The sequence below is a fragment of the Geotrypetes seraphini genome, chromosome 3, assembly GCF_902459505.1.
Source record: "Geotrypetes seraphini chromosome 3, aGeoSer1.1, whole genome shotgun sequence".
NCBI classification, from domain to species: domain Eukaryota; kingdom Metazoa; phylum Chordata; class Amphibia; order Gymnophiona; family Dermophiidae; genus Geotrypetes; species Geotrypetes seraphini.
Window position 1 is genome coordinate 387,051,223 of NC_047086.1, and position 20,773 is coordinate 387,071,995.

At 40.1% G+C, this 20,773-nt stretch overlaps 1 protein-coding gene across 1 annotated transcript in view; it reads left to right on the top strand.

Moving 5' to 3' along the window:
- The window catches only part of LRPPRC (leucine rich pentatricopeptide repeat containing), a 318,251-nt gene extending 297,809 nt beyond the window's left edge, over window positions 1-20,442 (top strand). Inside the window, exons 35-38 of the mRNA XM_033937468.1 lie at window positions 8,510-8,584; window positions 14,848-14,932; window positions 16,437-16,579; window positions 20,220-20,442. Of these exons, the coding sequence (XP_033793359.1) occupies window positions 8,510-8,584; window positions 14,848-14,932; window positions 16,437-16,579; window positions 20,220-20,291 (375 nt within the window). The 3' untranslated portion in view covers window positions 20,292-20,442. The remainder of the gene's footprint in view (window positions 1-8,509; window positions 8,585-14,847; window positions 14,933-16,436; window positions 16,580-20,219) is intronic.
- Window positions 20,443-20,773: the final 331 nt, after the last annotated feature.

Genomic DNA, 20,773 nt, shown 5'->3' on the forward strand with positions numbered 1-20,773 from the left:
CAGATTACTGGCTTTGTGTAGACTCCCAGCGTCAAACTGAGTCATGTTACCAATTTTTGATAGTAAATAGCACTATATTCATTTAAAATACCTAGCAGCTGGTAAAAATGTAAGCAGCAGAAAGGAAGGTAAAACCTCTGCTTTAGTAATCAGAGCTTTTATCAACAGTTGACATCTATTTCCATCCTTCCCAGCTGTTTAGAAAGGGAGCTTTGGGAGAATAGTGCTACAGTAGGTATCTTCGTCTACATTTTAGCACTCAGGGAATGTGACAGGTTGCAAATGGGACAGTAAAATACTTTCAGAATGGGAAAAGAAATGTTATACTGTTTGCTTCTGAATGACACAGATATGTATACAGTACTTCAAACACATGGAAAATAAAGTTTGCCTGTATTGAATACAATATTAATCTGGGAACTTCAAAGCTTCTCTAGGCAGCTAGGAACTCTTACACCACCTTCAAAGATGGAATCTCATATATTAAAGATTACAGCTTAATTCAGGGGAAAAAAAAAATCACAGAACAAACTCTAAAACAGGCAAAAAGTGCAGCCCCAAGCCACCCCCCCCCCCCAACATAAGCTCCAGAACGGGCACAAATCAGTCACAATGCTCCCCGAATTTAAAAAAAAAAAATCAAAAAACTTTAGATGTACGGCCCAAATAATATCAAAAAAAGTTAGCAAATAGTCCAAAAATGCAGTACTTATGTGCCAGCTAAAAAGCACTTACATGCTATTAGTGGGACATAATTATTTATAGCTGTACTACATGCAATTCTAAAGGTGTTATTTATGTAATTAAATGCCCATGTGATCTAATCCAGTGTTCTTCAACCGCCGGTCCGTGGACCGATGCCAGTCTGCAGAAATTTTCTGCCGGTCCACAGGGCCAGCACGTCCATCGGGCTCAAGACAGCATTCTTCAGCCGCAGGTCCACAGTGCAATCAACGCGGCGTCTTCGGGCCGGCTCTTTGAGTGCTGCAGTGCACAAAGCCATGGGAAAAGGCTCCTACATGTGGCCTGCACCTCAACCGGAAGCCTTCTCTCTGATGTCGCAGCGTCAGAGGGAAGGCTTCCAGATGAGGCGCGAGGAGCTGCTGCCCACAGCTTTGTGCAATGCAGCACTCAGGGAGCCAGCTCGAAGACGTTGCGTTGATCGCACAGTGGACCGGCCCAAAGATAACATCAGGGGGCAGGCCAGAAGGTAGGGGAAATGCTTTTTTTTATTTAGTGATTGGTCTGTTCAGGATTTTATTTAGTGCATTTGTTTCTTTTCCTCTGGGGTTATACTGCGTGCAGAGTCTTGCATCTTAGGGTTGGTTTGTAAATATTAGTACTTTTAGTTTTTGATCCTGCACTTGCAAGGGGTTATCTGTTTTCTAGTAGGAATGAATGTTAAAAAGCATACAGTGTGCTTTGTGTATTTTAATTTTGTGGTTAACCATTATGTGTTGTTAATACAATTATATTGTATGTATATATGAAAAATGAATGGAAAAAATGGTATTACAATTAGTACTATTATGGGGGCGGGGTCTGGGGCGGAGATTGAGTGGAGATGGGCACAATTTAGCCCAGTGTTCAACAACTGCCAGTCCGCGGACCGGTGCCAGTCCACAAAATAATTATTTTATTTCCGCCGGTCCATAGGTGTCAAAAGGTTGAAGAACACTGATCTAATCTATTTGGGTCAAACCTCTTGTCTCTTTAAAACTTGTATGGTTGAACATCAGTGCTGTATTAAGAATAGAAAAATAAAGGTTCCTATAGTATGATCATGCCTTAGAAGAATTGAGATGCATGATTATAGATCAAATAATCCTTTCCGCGGGAGAGTGGGGGAGGGGGTCACAAAAAAACGAGGCAATGTGCTGAACAACTGTGGATTTACAGGTTGAATACAGTACAATTTGCAGGACTGTGCTTCTACATTGAATGGCATACCTATAAATGGAATCTGCACATTGAATGGCTAACGGACGGTTGGCGTCTTTTTATTGTGAGTGCCATTTTCTAGAGATCTATGTTTGAGCACCTGACTCTGGAATGTTCGATCATATCAAAAGAGAATATTTTGAGCCACCTGATGCAGCACTGAAAGGAAACAAAAGGCCTTTGTCTGAGTCTACTAATGCTGGATACTTGTACAGTGAGAGATCGAATGTTTAAATGAACAAAGAACTACTGCTCACCTGCAGCTTTTTAGTTAGCATATAAGTACTGCATTTTTGAACTATTTGCTACTTTCTGACTTTTTTGCATTATTTGGATTGTAGATCTAATGTTTTTTGAGTTTTGTATTTGGGGAGAATTTTGTTTGATTGTGTCAGTTTGGGAGCTTATTGTAGGGGTATCAATTTTTGTCCATGTTTTTGAAGTTTTTTTCTGTGACTCCCCCCCCCCCCCCCCCTGAATTAAGCTAGAACCTATGATAATACTTGAATGAGAGTTACTAGCTGCCTGGAGGAGCTTTGAGGTTCCCAGATTTCTTTAATATCATAATGGCACTTTCACAATTCTTTTCAATACAGGCAAACTTTATTTTCTGTGTGTTTGGTATGTATACAAGTTTACTGTCTTTTTTGTGGTGGTCTGGTACAGATACATACATTCCATATAGTTTGGGGTAGTTACTGAGGTGTCTGTGATTACAAAGCCTTTCCCTGGGAGAATGCTCTGGAAGATTGAGGAAGATTTGTTGGTCTTCTTTTTATGCATAGACAGCATTTGTCCAGCAGAACTTTATTTATTCATTTTAGTATTTATACATTGCTTATAATCTAAGCTGCTTAAAGTCAGATACTCAAGTTTTTCTCCCTATCAGTCTGACTAATGTGCCCGGGACAATGGAGTGTTAAGTGACTTGCCCAGGGTCATAAGGAGCAGCACTGGGCTTAAACCTGTGACCTCAGGGTGCTGAGACTGCAGCCCTAACCACTAGGCCACACCTCCACTCCCAAACTTGTTCCCAAACAGCCTTCGGAAACCACCACTTCAGACCCATCTCACAGAAAATCTTTGTAGCTCAGTATTTCAGTTGCCAAAGTGAAACAGTGTGGTATTTTAGTGTGCAGATTACTTTTCAGAGAGCCACTCAGTTTCATCCTTATTGGGTGGTTTGTTCATTTATTCCATTTTTGTTGTTTCTGAGGAGAAATAAAAATTTCTCCAAGTACAATTCGGCATCATAATCTCACATGTGGGTGTTGTCAGCCATGGAACCTGGTATGGACACTACAAAATGCACTGTTGCTTTAAATTTTTTGGCAGTGCCCATGCCATGTGCGTTCGGTGCCTTCACACCCAACATTTACTCATTGGACTTGCCATTCTTTTTCCATGGAGCTGAGAATCCATATCTTTCAGAGTTCTCTCAGCGGGTCTAACTGTTTGATTTTTTTATTTTTTTTTTATGCCTTCCTATCTTTATTTTTCATCGTTTTTGTCATAATTCTTTGTTTTTACCATGTTCCTGTATTCCTACCGACTTTGGTTTAATTTTATCAGCTTTAAAAATTTTGGCCTTAAAGCCACTTCAAGCCCTTTTTTCTTCATGGAAACATTGATTATTTTTAGGATATTGTTTACTTGAGCTCTCCTAGCCATTGAGCACTTTGACTTTGTGTCAGCCTTGTTCCCCTCCATGCCAAAAGTGATACCGAGCAGCTCTAAGAAATGCTCTTGATATAATCAGATAATGTCAAGTCTTCACCTGCATAATTGGTACATCCAGTGTCTGGGTCTTGATAATCGGGATATTAATTTTATCCTCTGTCTCCTTATGCAAATGAAGTCATTCAAAGTCCACAAACTTCAATTCAAAAAAACTTTTTGATACCGCATCAACATCAAGCATGGCAGAGGCTCAGAACCCAACACAGCCTCCTGTGATCCCAATATCGGCACCAAGTTCATTGACATCACATCAGGAATGTCGGGCATCATTCTCCTTGCAGCACTAGAGCTCCACACCACCTTCATCGATTCCTCAAGTATCAAAGAACATAACATGTAAGAAAGCTAAGAAGCATAAACATTCTTCCCCTTCTAGACATACCAATGTGTCCTCCCAAGCATAGACTCTATTGATGCATAGTAAGTGTCGATGTCTGGATGACCTTTCTCCATGACCGTTCTCTGTCCATCCAGATGATGTCTCCCCGGAGGTATATGTTGACATGAAGGTCTCCCATGCCACACCAATCAGTACAGAAGACTACTTCCATGCCAATATCTCTTCCGGTACCAGCTACTAGCTGTGCTCAGACAAAAGCTCTCAAGGCTACTGCAGACATAGTGTCAATAGCTTTCATGCCTGCCTCAGCCCAGCCTGAGAATACATCGGTCAATTGAGGACAAGGTCGAGCATCCAATTTGGCACAGACCCACTTGATGCATGCATTGTCATCAGTAGAGGAGTTGACTCCTGCCTCACCTCAACACGTCTCGATGCACAGTTGACGCGCTTCTCAATTCACACTTCCTGTTTCACCTAGTAGGGAGTACTTTGAAGAGTTTGATTCAGAAATCTTCAGAATATTCAGCAGAAAAGTCTCTATCATTTCTCTCCTCTCCCGCCTTTCCTCTAAAGTATACAGATTGAGATCTTTAAGTCTGTCCCCATACGCCTTATGATGAAGACCACATACCATTTTAATAATCTTCCTCTGTATGACTCCATCCTTTTTATATCTTTCTGAAGGTGCAGCCTCCAGAATTGTACACAATATTCTAAATTAGATCTCACCAAAGTGTTATACAGAGGCATCAATACCTCCTTTTTCCTACAAGCCATACCTCTCCCTATGCAATCTAGCATCCTTCTAGCTTTCCTTGCGCATAGTTCCATCCTTTCTACCAAAAATAGTCTCTGCCTTCCATGTCAATCAGAAAATCCATTTGCCTGCCTTTTGGCCTAAGGGGTCAAAGGAAAAGGACAAATTCACGGGGGTTCTGTTCCAGGAACACCCGCGGATTTCGAAAAACCACAAATACATTTTTTCAGCTGATCGAAGGCAGGAGAGGACAGCTGGGGCACCAGCGGGTGCTTAAATTGTACTTACGAAGCCTAACACATTTTCCGACCGCCTCTTTCAGTACTAAAGTCATGGTTACACCAATCAGGAGCTGCTTTGATACGCCAGATAGCATGTCAAAGCAGCTCCTGATTGGTGTAACCATGACTTTAGTACCAGGAAGAGGTGGTCGGAAAATACCACGAATTACTCAGTCTGCAATATGCGAACTGCAAATTTGCAGGGGTTTACTGTATTACATTTGCTAGACATCAGGAGAGTGCTTCTTCGCTACCTCGCAGTTACCAATGAGTTTCGAATTTGTGATCATCTTTTTGTCAAGTCATGCTAAGAAAGGCAGGTCTGTGTCCATGGCCTTAATCTCCAGATGGATTAAAATGGCAATTTCTTCTGTGTTTGTGGGCTGTGGTAAGCAGCCGCTGATCACATTGAAGGCACACTCTACCAGAGGCTTGGCTACATCATGGGCAGAGGTTCAGGCAGCCTCCCCCGTGGAGATTTGTAGAGCATCGACATGGTCTACTCTTCATATCTTTACCAGATTTTATAGAGTAGACTTAGCAGCTAGGGAGGACGCTGCCTTTGTGTCCTCAGTATTAAGGCAGACCCAGTAGTCTTACCCGAGACTCAGGGGACTGCTTTGGTATGTCTCTAGCTCTCAGGACTACTAGACATATTGCACTAGAAAGAAAGATTGGATAATATACTGCAACATGTAAAAAGTACAATAGAATACCTAAATGAATGGACACATAAAAACAACCTCAAATCAAGGATCTCTAGTTTGGTGACTTCAGCTCATTACCATTCACAGAAATAGAACCAACTTCAGGAGAGAAGCTAAAAATAGAGAGCATTTCCAAAGTACTGGGGATCATTCTTGACTCTTCCCTAACTTATTAAGACAAAATCAGTGCAGTAGCAAGAAAATTCTTCTTCAGACTAAGACAACTGAGGACTATCAGGTCAGTCCTAACTCAAAACTACTGTAAGTCTCTATACAGTGAAATCATAGAAAAAGAACTCAAAATATTAGACACTCCAGAATACAGCAGCCAGACTAATATTCAGAGCCAGGAAAATGGAAAAAGCCACTCCACTTTTGAAAAAACTACATTGGCTACCAATAAAGAAATTAATACAGTTCAAAATGACTTGCATGATCCACAAAGCCATATACGGTGAAAACTCCTATGGGCTGACCACAAAGATCAAGGTCACACCCTCCTTCCTCAACTCAAAATTGACACAATGGTTCAAGATCCCTTTCCCCTCCCATCAACAAGTCCGCCGAAAAAAAGATGTTTGAGTCTACTTTCGAATTCCAAGCTCCAAACATTTGGAATAAACTCCCATCTTCTCTACGACAGATCTCCACTTACTTCCACTTCTGGAAGACACTTAAGCCATCTCTTTTCCTTATAAGATGAGCTGACTCTTGCTAGTATAGATGTTTCTACTAATCTCTCATGCCTCATGCATTGTTCCTACTGTAAATGCCGTTCAAAGTCTCTTTTGTTAGTCACATTGAATCCTTGTTGAAAAATTGTGGGATAGAATAATTTTTTTGCAGATATGTCTAGTAGTCCTGAAGCCCCACCTTGTGAGGAAGTTTCTAAACTAAACTAAGCCTTAAGTTTATATACCGCATCATCTCCACGGAAGTGGAGCTCGACACAGTTTACAAAGCTTAAAAATACAAGAAGAGAGGGAAGAGAGAATTTACAAGAGCATATGAAAAGAAGGGAAAAGTAAGCAGGAGAAGAGATGTTATATATTAGAGAAAAGCCAGGTTTTCAGTTGTTTTCGGAACAGTTGGAGGGAGCCCAGGTTCAGCAGCGGGATAGTGAGATCGTTCCAAAGGCCCGTGATTTTGGAGAGGAGGGATCTTCCCAGTTTACCTGCATGGAGGATGCCATGTAGAGAGGGGAAGGATAGTTTATGTCTGTGGGCTGATCTGGTGGTAGCAGGCGTTAGGGCGTTCTCAATTTCAGCCTGTGTCTGATTGTGAAGAGTTTCTCTGTCTCTCAGCTAAGCTGGGGAAAAAAAGGGATATCAAGTCTAAGTTTCTGCTTCTTAGCAGGACATGCGAGTATCTACAAGCTACATAAATGTTAGTGCCGGTTGCCTGCAGTTTCATATAATTTTGATAATGTCATACTTGTTTCAGGGTAAGGGAATGGGGGACTTGTATACCACCTTTTTGTGGTTTTGGCATTTCAAAGCTTACATTCAAAGCAGTGGGTACTAGAGTATTAAGTGACTTGCAGAGCAGCACCGGGATTTGATCTCACACCCTCTGGGTGCAGAGGCAACAGCTCAACCAGTGAGCCACAGCCCTTAGTGTAGGGGAGTTCTCCCCATTGCCCTGTCTTACATTAAACTACATTTTGATTTCTAGAGTGGTGCAGTGGTTAAAGCTACAGCCTCAACACCTGAGCTTGTGGGGTTCAAACCCACACTGCTCATTGTGACCCTGGGGAAGTCACTTAATCCCCCATTGCCCCAGGTACATTAGATAGATTGTGAGCCCACCAGGACATAAAAAAAAATGCTTAAGCACCTGAATAAATTCATGTAAACCGTTCTGAGCTCCCATGGGAGAACGGTGAAGAAATTAAATAAATAGAACTCAGGACTACTAGACACATCTACAAGAAGGAAGATTATCAAGGTAAGAACCTAATCTTTCTTTCTATTAACCTATGTTCAAACTGCACAGCCTAGAAGGGCTCTTTAAAAGTTACTGTGTGAGAGTGACAACATGTTAACCATAAAGTAAAATATTTGCTTACCTGGTTTGATTTTGCTATAGCATCTTAAGAAGGAATAGACACTTGATTTATCTGGTCTGTCACATAAACTTTTTTTTTTTTTTTTTTCAAGTTTAACTTTTGTCTTTCTTTCTCAAGTGCTGGCTGTCTGTTGCGTTGAAAGCCTTTTATAAAACAGAGATTGAAATCAGTCCTTTTGTATGCATAAGTGTAGGTAATTATACTTTAAAGAGAACTCGCTTTGTACATTTTAATTTTTATAAAGAAACGAGCAGTTATCTCCCTGACACCTTATTAAATGTATAATTAACCTTATGATCCTGAGCTCACTTATGAATGCTTGGCAGTATAATTGGAGAGGAACACTGTTCCTTTCTTTTTCTCTTTCTTTTACAGAACTAAGCCTCATTCCTGTGGGATGCTGAAGTGTTAGTTTAATTTTTTTCTCCTTTCTTTTTAAACAAACTTTATACCTGAAGTGCCAAAGACTGCATTTAAGTTCACTTGGCATTGTCTTACCCACTCCTTTTATGTTTAATGGTCTGCTATTAGGCCCTAATATTGGTTAATGATACATTATTCTACTATTGTGAACCTTTTTTAATTAGAAATGTTCACCTTCATCTACTTGGTTACCAGCAACTTAATCTCCAAATGGCATTTTAATTTCCTTTTTTTTTTGGTCTTTTTCAGAGGTGTGGTGCAATAGCTGAACAAACTGTGAATTTCATACCTTTTTTAATAAGGTCTTCAAAGAGCCCAGGGCAGGTACAAATGTTTTACTGTGTTGAACTTTTTTCTTCTATATTGTAACTCTTGTATTCACTTAGAAATTGATTCACCCAAAACTGTTTTGACTTTGGAGGGTAATCCTAGATAGTAGTTGTCTTAAAACATATATTTAGGGAACCTTGGACTCTAATTGAATTGAAAAGAAAGCTGTTCATTATGACTTGAAAAAAGATATTGGCTCCTCCTCTTGTATATTTCAGAAATAGATACTCTTAACTCCTACACTCTGCCCATAGACAACTATTCAACCATGTACATATGCACCTTTTATGAGCTTTTTACCCAAACGTATTTATTCACGTTTAAGGCTGGTATAATTTTGGGACAAAGCATTTCTACAGTCAAACAATTCCTTTACTTCCTATAAAAGTGATGAATGCATTGAACATTTTTACGCTTGATAAAAAGAATTGAAAACAAAGCTATAACAAACCCTATTTTACCCCCTCCCCCCTTTTATGAAACTACATTAGGCTTTTTTATCGCCGGTTGCTGCGGTGTTAGCTCCAATGCTCATAAGAATTCTATGAGCATCAGAGCTAATACCTCCACAGCCGGTGATAAAAAAAAAAAAAAAAAAAAGCCTAACATGGCCTCATAAAAGGAGGGTAGGGGATTTATTATTTAAAAGGCCTTGTAAATCGTATGTACTCTAACATATGTTTTTCCAGTCTTTTTTTTTTAGTTCTACATACATGAAACTCTTTCCTAATTCCTATATTATATTCTTGGTTATCTACTATAATAAAACCCTAAACGCGCATGCACACTCTTACCTGCGTGTTCTGTGATCCGTATGTCCGTGGCTGGCAAGAGTGCGCATGTGTGCTTCGACCCCCCCCCCCATTCACTCACTGTAAGGAAGGAAGGCAGTTCGTCGTCGTTGACCCCCCACCAGATAACCTTCCCCCAAATTACCCACCTTAACACCTTCCAATTAAACAAATACCATAAATAGATTGTAACCTACCCTCTCTAACTGAATTCCATATGTATTTTTTATACAGTTCTTCACTGTCAGTTTAATTTCCATCCTATAAATTCACATAGAATTTTTCTTTTTTCAACCATCTTTATTTCCTCTTCTTTATTAATTTCCAGGTACTTTAATTAGATTGTGAGCCTTCGGGACAGTAAGGGAATTTTTTAAGTACCTTCTTACTTCTCATTTATAATCTTAATGTATATTTTCTTCAAACCGCTTAGAACCTAACGGATGTAGCGGTATATAAGAAATAAATTACATTACATTACATTACCACCGCACCCAAACCCCCGTTGAGCCTCCCATCCGCCCCTCTCACCGCAAAACAACCACTGTGCAGCCGACCCCACTGACCCTCCCATCCGCCCCTCCCACCACGAGACAATCTACAAACCTCCCGGCACCAGCAGCGTCCTCAGCACTTTAACCACACTGCTTCGCGGCCTTCTACTGCCGATTTCCTCTGCCGCGTCTCTGTCTCTGATGATGTCATCAGGGACGCAGCAGAGGACATTCAACTTACAAATAATATACATAATCAACCATTTTCTCCCACCCACCCACCCTATGATTTTCATTCAATAAAACACAGAAACATATTTTCCCAGTAACCTTACCCTATTCAAATTAATCATATCCTTCCACCCACCCCAAGTGTAAATACACCAAGGTCAAAATTAGGAAAGAAATAGCCCCCCATCCTTTCCTGGATGTGTACAAAATAAACAAAAAACTGACTCATAATCAAAGACCTACTCTAGTGAAGTAATATAAGATGTCAACGGGCCCCAAACCAATTTAAATTAATTACTGTGCCCCAAATTATCGGCGTTCATTTTTTCACACCTATAGCTGGAGCCCAGACTTGCCCACCAGAAAGGAAAATTTAGACAATCAGAATTCTTCCATTTTCTGGTAACCATCTGCATGGCTATTCCAGTCATAATAAGGAAAAAATGGCATTTATATCGGTCCATAGGGGACTTAACAAGTAATATTGTTCCACATATGACCTTATGAATTTTAGAATTTTGCTGGGTTTTTTTGTCCAACATTGGGTCCATAACAGCGTTAAAGTCCCCCACCACAACTAGATTAGAAGCAGCCAGAGGTAATACCAACTGTTGAAGATTTTTGAAAAATTCAGCTTGACTTGAATTAGGGGCATAGATATTGAATAGCGCCAGCGTATCATTCCCCAAGCTCATATCCACATGAATCCACCTGCCTAAGGGATCTGCAGAAATCTGATTGAATACAGCTGAACATTTCCTATGAACCAGGATAACTACTCCAGCCCTCTTACCCACTGCTGGAGCAAAAAAACCCCAATACTTAACCCATCCCCCTTCTAATTTCTTTGATTCTGCAGTGGATAAATGTGTTTCCTGTATGTACTATACTTTTTAATGGAGAAGGGTAATGGATATCTGCAGTATTCATCTGTGAGAAACGGTGAGGTCAAAAAGATTTGAAAGATAAATTCAGTGGTTCCATAAGTGTAGAGCTTGCGCAGATGCATAAAGCCCAGTATTCCAGCCCAACACATAACGTTGTTCCTAAGCATCTGCTGGAGAAAGAGGTTAATTAATTAAAATGCTTCTCACTGCAGGAGGAGAGGGAAGGGGACAAGGAGGAGAGAAATGAATATAAACTCCTCAGTTTATATTTGAGAACATGTTTTACCCCTTTTTTAATACTCAGATGAGTTTATATTTGAGTATATACAGAATGGAACTCATGGTCAAAACTTAAACACATCTAAAAACCTGCCCAAGTCGGCACTTGGATGACATAAAAGACAGGTCATCCAAGTGCCAATAATCAAACTGACTTTCTGGACATATCGCAGGACTTTTTATACCTCAGAATGCCGCTGTGCGCCAAGAGCTGAAAGGGACGTATCTGGAGGAGTGGTAGGGCAGGATGGGGGCCAAACTAGATTTACTTGTCCTGCAGAGATAATCAAATGTTTTACTAGACATCCTGGACAAAATTTAAATGTTGTGAGTTAGACGATGTAAAAACAGGTATAAGTGCCAAAAAGGTATCTAAAGTGACCAGATAACCACTGCAAAATAAAGACCCACATACACTCCCCTGGTGTTCACTGACCGCCTCACACACCCCACAAAGATCAGAATAAAAAAGTACATACAGAATAAAAAAGTACATACAGTACTTGTCTCCAGCACCTGGAATAGGAAATCCTAGTCGAGCTGTACACAAATGTCTTAAATAGCCTGGGGGATGAGCTAGTGAACCATAGATAGGAGGATCCAGGCCCATAGGCCATTCTAATCACTACATTTATGGTGGAGTATGTGTGCCCACCAAAACCCTACTCTACTACCATATAGGTGCCACCTGCAGCCATAAGGGCTATTGGGGTTGTAGCCAGGTGGGTTGGGGGGGGCTCACTCACCATAACCTATAAGGGAATTCTGGTGAGATGTTTGTGGCACCCTTTTTGTGAAGTTCACAGCATTGCCCTGTAAGGTGCCCCACTGCTCTGTTGCCATGTCTGGGTGGCCAGTCCATTACAAGATTGGCCTCTTCCATGTCCAAATGGTCTTGTTCTGAGTATTTGGGACTTGGATTAAATTTTGGTCAAAAATGTGGTATAAAGATAGACGTCCTGGCAGTCTGGATGAACAGGACGTTCAGGAACAAACCCACTGAGCACCAATTGGTCACCTTTGTTGTTGTTTCTTGCTCAAATCTTGCCGGGCTATTTCCAGAGACCAGCATTGAATATCCAGTCTAGTTTTAGCCACTATAAACTTAGCTGGTTAAATCAATATTAAGCATTAGCTGGCTAAGTTTTTTGACCAAAGGTAGACTAACTATCTAATTTGGCCACTAAACCTGGCCTTTAAATTTCCCAGAGAGCTAGCTAAGTCACGTGACATGGTTGGCTAGCTGCTAAGCGCTAAAATTCTGCAGGTCTCTTGCACTGAATATTGGCAGTTAGCCAGCTAAGAACATAAACATAAGAATAGCCTTACTGTATCAGACCAAAGGTCCATCAAGCCCAGTAGCTCGTTCTCACGGTGGCCAATCCAGGTCACAGTATCTGGCTGAAACCCAAAAAGCAGCAACATTCCAGAGTTTAAATTTTGATGTCATAATGCCTCTTTCCACCAATGCCTAAGAGCCGACCTCAGCAGTGGTGTCACAATGGCTTGATTGTCCTATACTTGGCTCACATAAGAATAACCATACTGGGTCAGACCAAAGGTTCATCAAGCTCAGTAGCCCATTCTCATGGTGGCCAATCCAGTACCTGGCCAAAACCCAAGGATTAGTAACATTCCATGCTACTGATCCAGGGCAAGCAGTAGCTAAACTCTAACAGTCCAGGAACTATTCCAGGCTGGTTAAATATTGCTGAATAGCATGCAGCTTATATTCAATTAAAAAAGGTACAAAATTGCAACTGGAAAACAGGAAGCCTAGGAATAAGACCCAAAGCTGAAAACCAGTGTCATGAAGCAAGCCTGTAGACCAGTGTCTCTCAAACTGTGTGTCAAGGCATAGTGGTGTGCCCTGAAGAGATTTTGAGTATGCCACGAGAAATTCTAAAATTTTACTGTATTTTTTTTTTAATTCCCTTCGTAAGTACATACTAGAATAGATGACATGTACATCACGTACGCAAGAGTCTGTCAATGTTATAAGTGTCTGCGTGTGCAAGGAAAGAACCACCCAGGCAAGCATCATGTGATTGGCAAGCAATTTTAGTTTTATTTTTTATGCAGTAGTTATCCTAACTTGAGTAACAAAGCAATCAAGACTTTGTTACTGTTTGGATCGTCTTATCTTTGCGAACTTGGATTTTCAGCTATGACAAGAAATTAAATCGAAAAAAAAGAGAAGAACTGCAGATAGTGAATGATGAAATGCGTGTTTGCTTGTTGACTATCGAGCTGCGTTTTAATTTAATTTGCACTCAATAATGAGCACATCAATTGCATTGATTAGCAATTCTATCTAGTTTCTATCTAGTTTCACCATTGTTACAATTACCCATACATGGTTTAAAGCAGTGTTCTTCAACCACCGGTCCATGGACCAGTGCTGGTCCACAGAGATTTCCTGCCGGTCCACAGGGCCAGCACGTGCATCAGGCCCAAAACAGAGTTCTTCAATCGCAGGTCCATGGTGCGATCGATGCGGCAATATCTTCGAGCCAGCTCCCTCTTCCTAACTAATTCAGTGCACAAAGCCACGGGCAGTGGCTCCTATGGGCCTCCTGCGCCTGAACCGGAAGCCTTCTCTCTGACGTTGCAACGTCAGAGGAAAGGCTTCCAGATGAGGCACGGGACGTGCAAGGTGCAATTAGTACTATTATGGGGGTGGGGTCTGGGGTGGAAATTGGGTAGAGGTGGGCGGGGTCTGGCCCACGACCGCCGGTCCAGGGACCGATGCCGGTCCACAGAATAATTCTTTTATTTCTGCTGGTCCATAGGTGTAAAAAGGTTGAAAAACGCTGGTTTAAAGAACTCCATCTTATCTTGTTGCTCATTTTAGATTTTTCGCATGTAAAAAAAATATACGTAGATCTGGTTGGTTTTATTTTCCTTCAGTGAAATCGTGCCGCGTTAAGAAATTCCTAGATAGGACTCTGGCGTTTCAAGCAGGAGTAATGAATTTATGTTTGAATGCTCTTATTTCTCCAGCCCTCACTTATTATCAATTTCGGAAAGATCTTAAAACCTATCTTTTTAAACAATACAATATTTAATCGATTTCAAAATTATCTTGATAAGTGGATTTCTTATTATCTTTATGGAACAATGTTTACAGTTTCTTATGTATTTTAGTATAAATAATTGTATTGTGCATATTTTATCTTTTACTTTGAGTAAGTTAGGGTCGCATTTTTTTTTGTATTTTTTATTGTGTTCTTTCTTTTATAAGATATTGTAATTTGGATCTGTATTTTAATTACCTGTTGTAATTACTGTTGTGTAAACCGCTAAGAACTGATGGTTTGGCGTTATATAAAAATAAACTATTATTATTATAACTCTCGGATTAAATTTTTTGTTGGTTTTGCAATTTTATAAGTTCAATTATAATGTGCCATGAGAAATATTTGCTTCGTTTAGTGTACCAGACATAAAAAAGTTTGAGAGACACTGCTGTAGACAGTGCAGTGAGCCCAGGTGGTTGCTGCTGCTTTAAGGCCTGTGTTAGGAGACTTCTGTTGCTTGACTCTTTTTCCCTTGTGTAATATTTTTCTCTCTAGGTACACAAAATCGTAACTCTCCTGGATTTGATTCCTGACCTCAAAGAAAAAGAGACTGCATATTTTTACCTCATGAAAGGATTTGGTAACACCTTCCCATCTTTACTGTTTATGTTTATTAAAATTCTCACTTTTCCAAAATTTGTGTAGTTAGATGGACAAGGATTAGAAACGGTTAAATTTTACACATTAGAAATCTAATCAGAGTGATGTATTTATTTGAATGTATTTATTGGATTTCATGTGTTGTAATCCACTGTGGGTTGAACTTTGTTCAAGGAAAATGATGTATACGAGTCCAGATAACAGCAATTCCAGTGCAAAGGCTCACTGAAATCCTTTCACGGCACACGCGCAGCCTTTGTTGGGGTTGGGAAGTGGATGAAATACTTAAACACATTTGCCTCTGCCACTGCTCAACAAGCAAATGAGCAGAAAATCATTTTGAAACAGGCCTTTATATATATTCACCCATGAAAAGCAGGTCACATTCATTACGGCTCTCCGTCATCTGCACATAGCCTAGGTGAAGCAAAGCAGAAGTGTGTTCAGATTTGTGTCAGGACATCATGTAGAGAAGCAGTGCCTGAAAAGCTGTTATTGTTTCCTGGTAGCAAGAGTATTGCATTCTGTTTCTCTGTGCCGTGCACAACTTGTTGGCTTGGACAGGGAAGGGATCTTAAGTCTCACTTTTCTCAGCTGGAAATATGCTAATTTTGTTCTCCTCTAGTAATTGTTACAATGAAAGAAGCCCCCTTTTTAAAAAAAAAATAAAAAATAGAGATAGCACAATTAGAACTGGTGTGAGCTTTGACAGAGACGCCAGTAGATGGAACCTAAGCTTAGTACTGGGCAGAGCTCTGGGTTTCTGACCCAGAAATATCTAAGAAAAAGGACAATTTAAATTAAATCATTAATTTGTAGAGAGTGTACAGTTGGGCAGACTTGGCGGACCATCTAGGTCTTGATCTGCCGTCATTTACTTTGTTACGATGTTTTTAATTTTTTTATTCATGTTTTCATACAAGTGTAACATAGAAATTTAAACAATCTCATAAAATATACACTTGATTTTCTATCATGTATCATTGTAAGTATAATATATCATTCTAAATTTATATACAAACAATAACTGAAAATGTATGTATTACATAATATGTATAACAATTGTTATTAAAATTTTAAAACCCTCCCTTCCCTCCCTCCCAATATAAATAACAATTATAATAAAAATATTGACAAATACATATATTTATGAAATAAATAAAATAATACCCACCCACCTCCCCTCCTAACAAATAATTTATTATGGGAAAATGATATCATTCATTACAGAAGTCTGCTAATGGTCCCCAGATCTTCTGAAACTTACCAAAGTAACCTCTCTGTGTTGCTAATGCACGCTCCATTTTATATATATGGCATACGGAATTCCACCAGAAATTATAATTTAACCTATCATAATTTTTCCAGTTATATGTAATTTGTTGTATTGCTACCCCAGTCAATATAAATAAAAGTTTTTTTAACATGCTTCTAGCAGAATTTTCCTGATAGTTTATTTTTTTATTTTCTTTTTCTTTGAACAGCATTGGACAACGACTTGGCTTCAGCACGCAGTCTGTATGAGAAAACACAGGCAGAGGGCCTGAACATGAACGAATTGTACCTGAAACGCTTTGCAGTTCTATTAAAGGAAGCAGGCGAGCCTCTCCCTTTCCCTGAACCCCCAGTAAGTCTTTCCTAATCACAAGCCCAATGTTTCTACACACTTTTTCTGAATAGTCACAATGAAAGTGGAATGCCTAATTAGGTGGGATTATCCCTTTGTGCTGTGCTGCAAGTTCGCCATTGCGTTTGTGCTTCTCACCTTCAGATTCATTGGATGTCCTTGAAAAAGTTATCCCTACAGTTCAGAGCAAGAAAGAAAGGGCCAGAGCCTTGTGTTTTATGTAACAGTTAAAACAAGTTTATCGACTACTAATTATTTCTTTTATATTTGATGTTCTTAGTGGTGTTGAGCAAAAGCAATTTTATCTTCCCACGTGCAGCTTCTTGAGTATTTTATGCTTTTGGTATCATGAGGTTTTCCAATAAAAAGAAACTACTAAGTGCTTTGTAGTCCAGAAGAAATCAGACTCTCAGATCTGATCAAAGAACAGTGTTCTGGAGAAAGTGAAGTCTATTTCCCCTCTCTGCACTGTAGCAGAAGGTAGTACAATAGATTCTCGGCTATCTGGCACCCATGTGGATTGGTGGATGTTGGATAACTTTTTCTGGTTGCTTGACAGTTAACTGTAAAAAAAACGTCGGGGAGGGACTTCCGGGCCAGCCAGGCAGCGATTGGCTGGCCCGGAACTTCTCCCTGACGTTAGAATTGACGTCGGGTGGCGAGAATTGGTCGGCTCCGAGCTGGGGAAGATAAGCAGGGAGAGTTAAGACCTCGGCGCGGCCTGTTCCCCGATGGTAGTGGCTTGGGGGAGGGCAGGGAGAAGTAAGATCTCGGGCGCTGGCCTGTTCCCCGATTGCGGTGGCTTGGGGGAGGGCAGTTGGAAGGGAAGTAGATTGGAGACCCCTGCTTTAGTCGAAGACAGATTGCGGGCCGCAAAATAGTCCCTGGGGGGGCCACATGCGGCCCACAGGCCGTGTGTTTGAGACCGCTGTTCTAAAGCATTATGTTGCACTGTATTGGAAAGAAAAATACTCTGTCATTTTCTTCTGGGCTGCATTTTGATACTATATCACCAGCACGCCACATGCCTTGTAGGCGGAGCCTGCATGTCCGTTACAGCCAAACAAAACTACAGCTAAAAGCGGCTCTGGGGACCAAATTGGTTGTCCGTTATATCCAAAAGTCCTTTATATGCAAGTCTGCTATATGCAATGATTTTCTGTATGTTTATAAAGGCACGCGGCTGGGACCAGCGGACCTCGTCCGCTATAGGCGAGGTTCCATTATAAGCGAGTCCGTTATAACGAGATTATACTGTAATCCAAATGTGAAAGCACTAATGCCTGTAAAGTGGAGTGAAAATCATGCTTAGCCAAACAATACTGCAGTTTCTGCAAGAGTTGCAGCTTACAGAATGTATGGTCAACCAGTGTTTACTTTCATTGTTAAGGGTGTTCGTGCAGTCATTCTTCTACACTGACCATAAGCCAAGAACTGTTGGCAAAATCCTAGAAACGCCCAAAATTTCTGTTTTCAATACTGTTACGAGCTGACCAATTCTGTTTAAGCCAGATACTTACCTTTTCCAAGCAGTGCTTTATAATGCTGAAATCTCCCCCATTGATCCTAAAATTAATAGAGTCAACTAAATGCCGTCGGCATATAATTGGTAGAAAAATTCATGGAGGGTGGTGCAAGCAAATTGATCTCATGCGTATTCATTACGGGTATCCTGAAAACCTAGCTTGCTACAGTAGAACTGGGCTGAGAACCCCTAGATGATCAGATTGTAAGGTTTTTGTTTTTTTAGGACGTCCACCAGAGATGGTGTTAAACTGGGCTGGAGCCCATGAGAAAACCTGACTCATAGGCCTTCACTCTCACTTATTGTGTTGGTAAATCTTATTCTTTACGATGGGCCACCCTTGGCATCTACCACAGCTGCCTTCCTTATTCCTCATTGAGACAGCTTCAGTGGTTCCCTCTTTGTGTAAGATAAGTTATGCACGCTTGAAGATGTCATATTGTAGATATGCTGACAGCCTGACATGGCACTGTAATTTGTCCAATATGCACATGTTGACTTTGCTGCAATGTGACATCATAAAGTGCATGCCCTACAACCACTTGAGCTGTTGCATAGGGAGTAAGGTAGATAGCCATTCCTTTTAGGCTGGCTAATATTTCCTCATCTGTATTCACTGGGACCATTCATATCTAATCTAAGATTTGTGGATCACTCTATGCCTATAAAGGTTCAAGGAGATTTACAATTACACATGAGCCTGCTCAAACATGAGGGCTTTACAGAAGAAGCTGCGACAACGAATTGCAAAGTAAGAAGAGAGCGTGCAAGACAAGAGCTGAACATTTGAGGGGAGCTTACAGAGAGTGCATTGCAGTCAAAAAACAAAAGAGCGCGCGTAAGTCTTAGGGATCGTGTTGGATAGTTGAAATGTCAAGATTCTGGAAGGCAGTACTTGGTTAACTTTGAGAAGTCTATTAGGGTCATCCTGGTTTTTGTAGAGAAATGTTTCTCGTTTTCTTTTAAAACTCAAGTAATTAGGTCTGATCTCGTGTCTGTGGGGAGGCTATTCCAGTTCTTTCTTGCGAGGGTTTGTTCTGCTCTCCACATTTTATTATTTTATTCGGTATATTTTTTGTCCCTTTCTCGGGGTTTCTGGTTTTCGGAACATTTTTTTCAGCTCTGCCTGCTTTGAGAACACACAGACTTCGGTCTGTAGCTGACGACCAATCCCAGTGGGTACCTGTTAGCCAGCCTGCATAGTTTTCTTTGGAGCTCAGGGCCATATTGCATGGCATAATCTTTTTCAGAACTCTTTCCAAAATGTTTAAAAAATGAGTTGCATCATGTGCATAACATTGGCTTTTTTGCACTATGGGTTTGTGGAACCAATCTACATATTTGGACAGAAGTTCTAATACTGAGTTGCAAGATGAAAGTATAGCATGTCCTGGTGGCTTTTCTAGATCTTTATGAATTTGGGGGGCCAAATAGAACTTTGGAGTTGGGTAATTTGGATTTTTTTTTTTAAACTATATTCTGCTTTTGTTGCATCACTGTCTCAGAAGGGATTTCTATAGTTCATTTAATATACCAGTGATTGATTAAGCATTTTTAACACCTTTCTTTGATATAGTACTTTTTTTTCTGCTTGCACATCTCTGAATTTCTCCGAGTCCTGACTAGAGCAAAATATATGGTTCCTTTTGAATTGATTTACTCTGAGATTCTGTGAAGTTCTAGTGACTTGGGTTGGCCACTGTTAGACACAGGCCTCTGAGCTTCATGGACCTTTAGTTACGTTCTTAGCTCTCCTCTTCATAACCTCTTATTTCTTATTATGTTCTTCCCTCATTTATTGAATTACCTGTAAACTGTGTCGAGCTCTATCTTTATGGAGATGATGCAGTATACAAACTTAAGGTTTAGTTTAGTTCTTATGACAGCATTATGAAAATGGTTACATAAGAACCTTAGCTTTAACAGTTAATACTACTTTTCTTCCATTTCGGTCATGTCTCGCGTGTAGGGTTCAATTTTATCAAAGTGCTAAATAAATTTATGAGAAGCATATTTTCTATTAGCTATGTCAGAATTACAAAAATACATTAAATAAATTCTGATTGATCTTCAGGAGAGAGATATACTGAATGTCTCCTTTTTTTCTCTTCACAGGAGAGCTTCCAATTCTACACAGAGAAGTTGAAGCAAGAGAGAGAGACGGGTCATTCTTCTGACAGTGACTAGAAGCATGTATATTCTGCTCTTGTGCTGCTTTTCTAGTTTTGGTTTTCTTCTATTTTCAGCTTCTTGTAATAATGTGACATTGAAACTTTCTTTTTAAATATTGCTTAATATTTGTATAAAAAAAATAAAACACAAATTGTACATTTGAATATTTTGATTTTTGTATTCATTATACTGTGACATGCAGCCATTATGACATATTTGCATCATTAAATAAAGAATGTTTCAGACTCTTCTTTCTGTTTTTGTTCCACTTGGTAGCTGTGTGTGATATTTACAAAACATCATGTAATACTGCTGTTGGATTCAAAGAATGGACACAAAGGCCCCGATTGTACTGTATAAACAGTGCCTAAAACATAGATGCCGAGGAACACAGGTCATAGCGCATGTCAGTCATGAGTAAAGTGCTGTTTATAGAATCGCACCTAGCGGCACCTAAATATATATACCGCAAGGCTATAAAGTTCTATGTGGTTTAC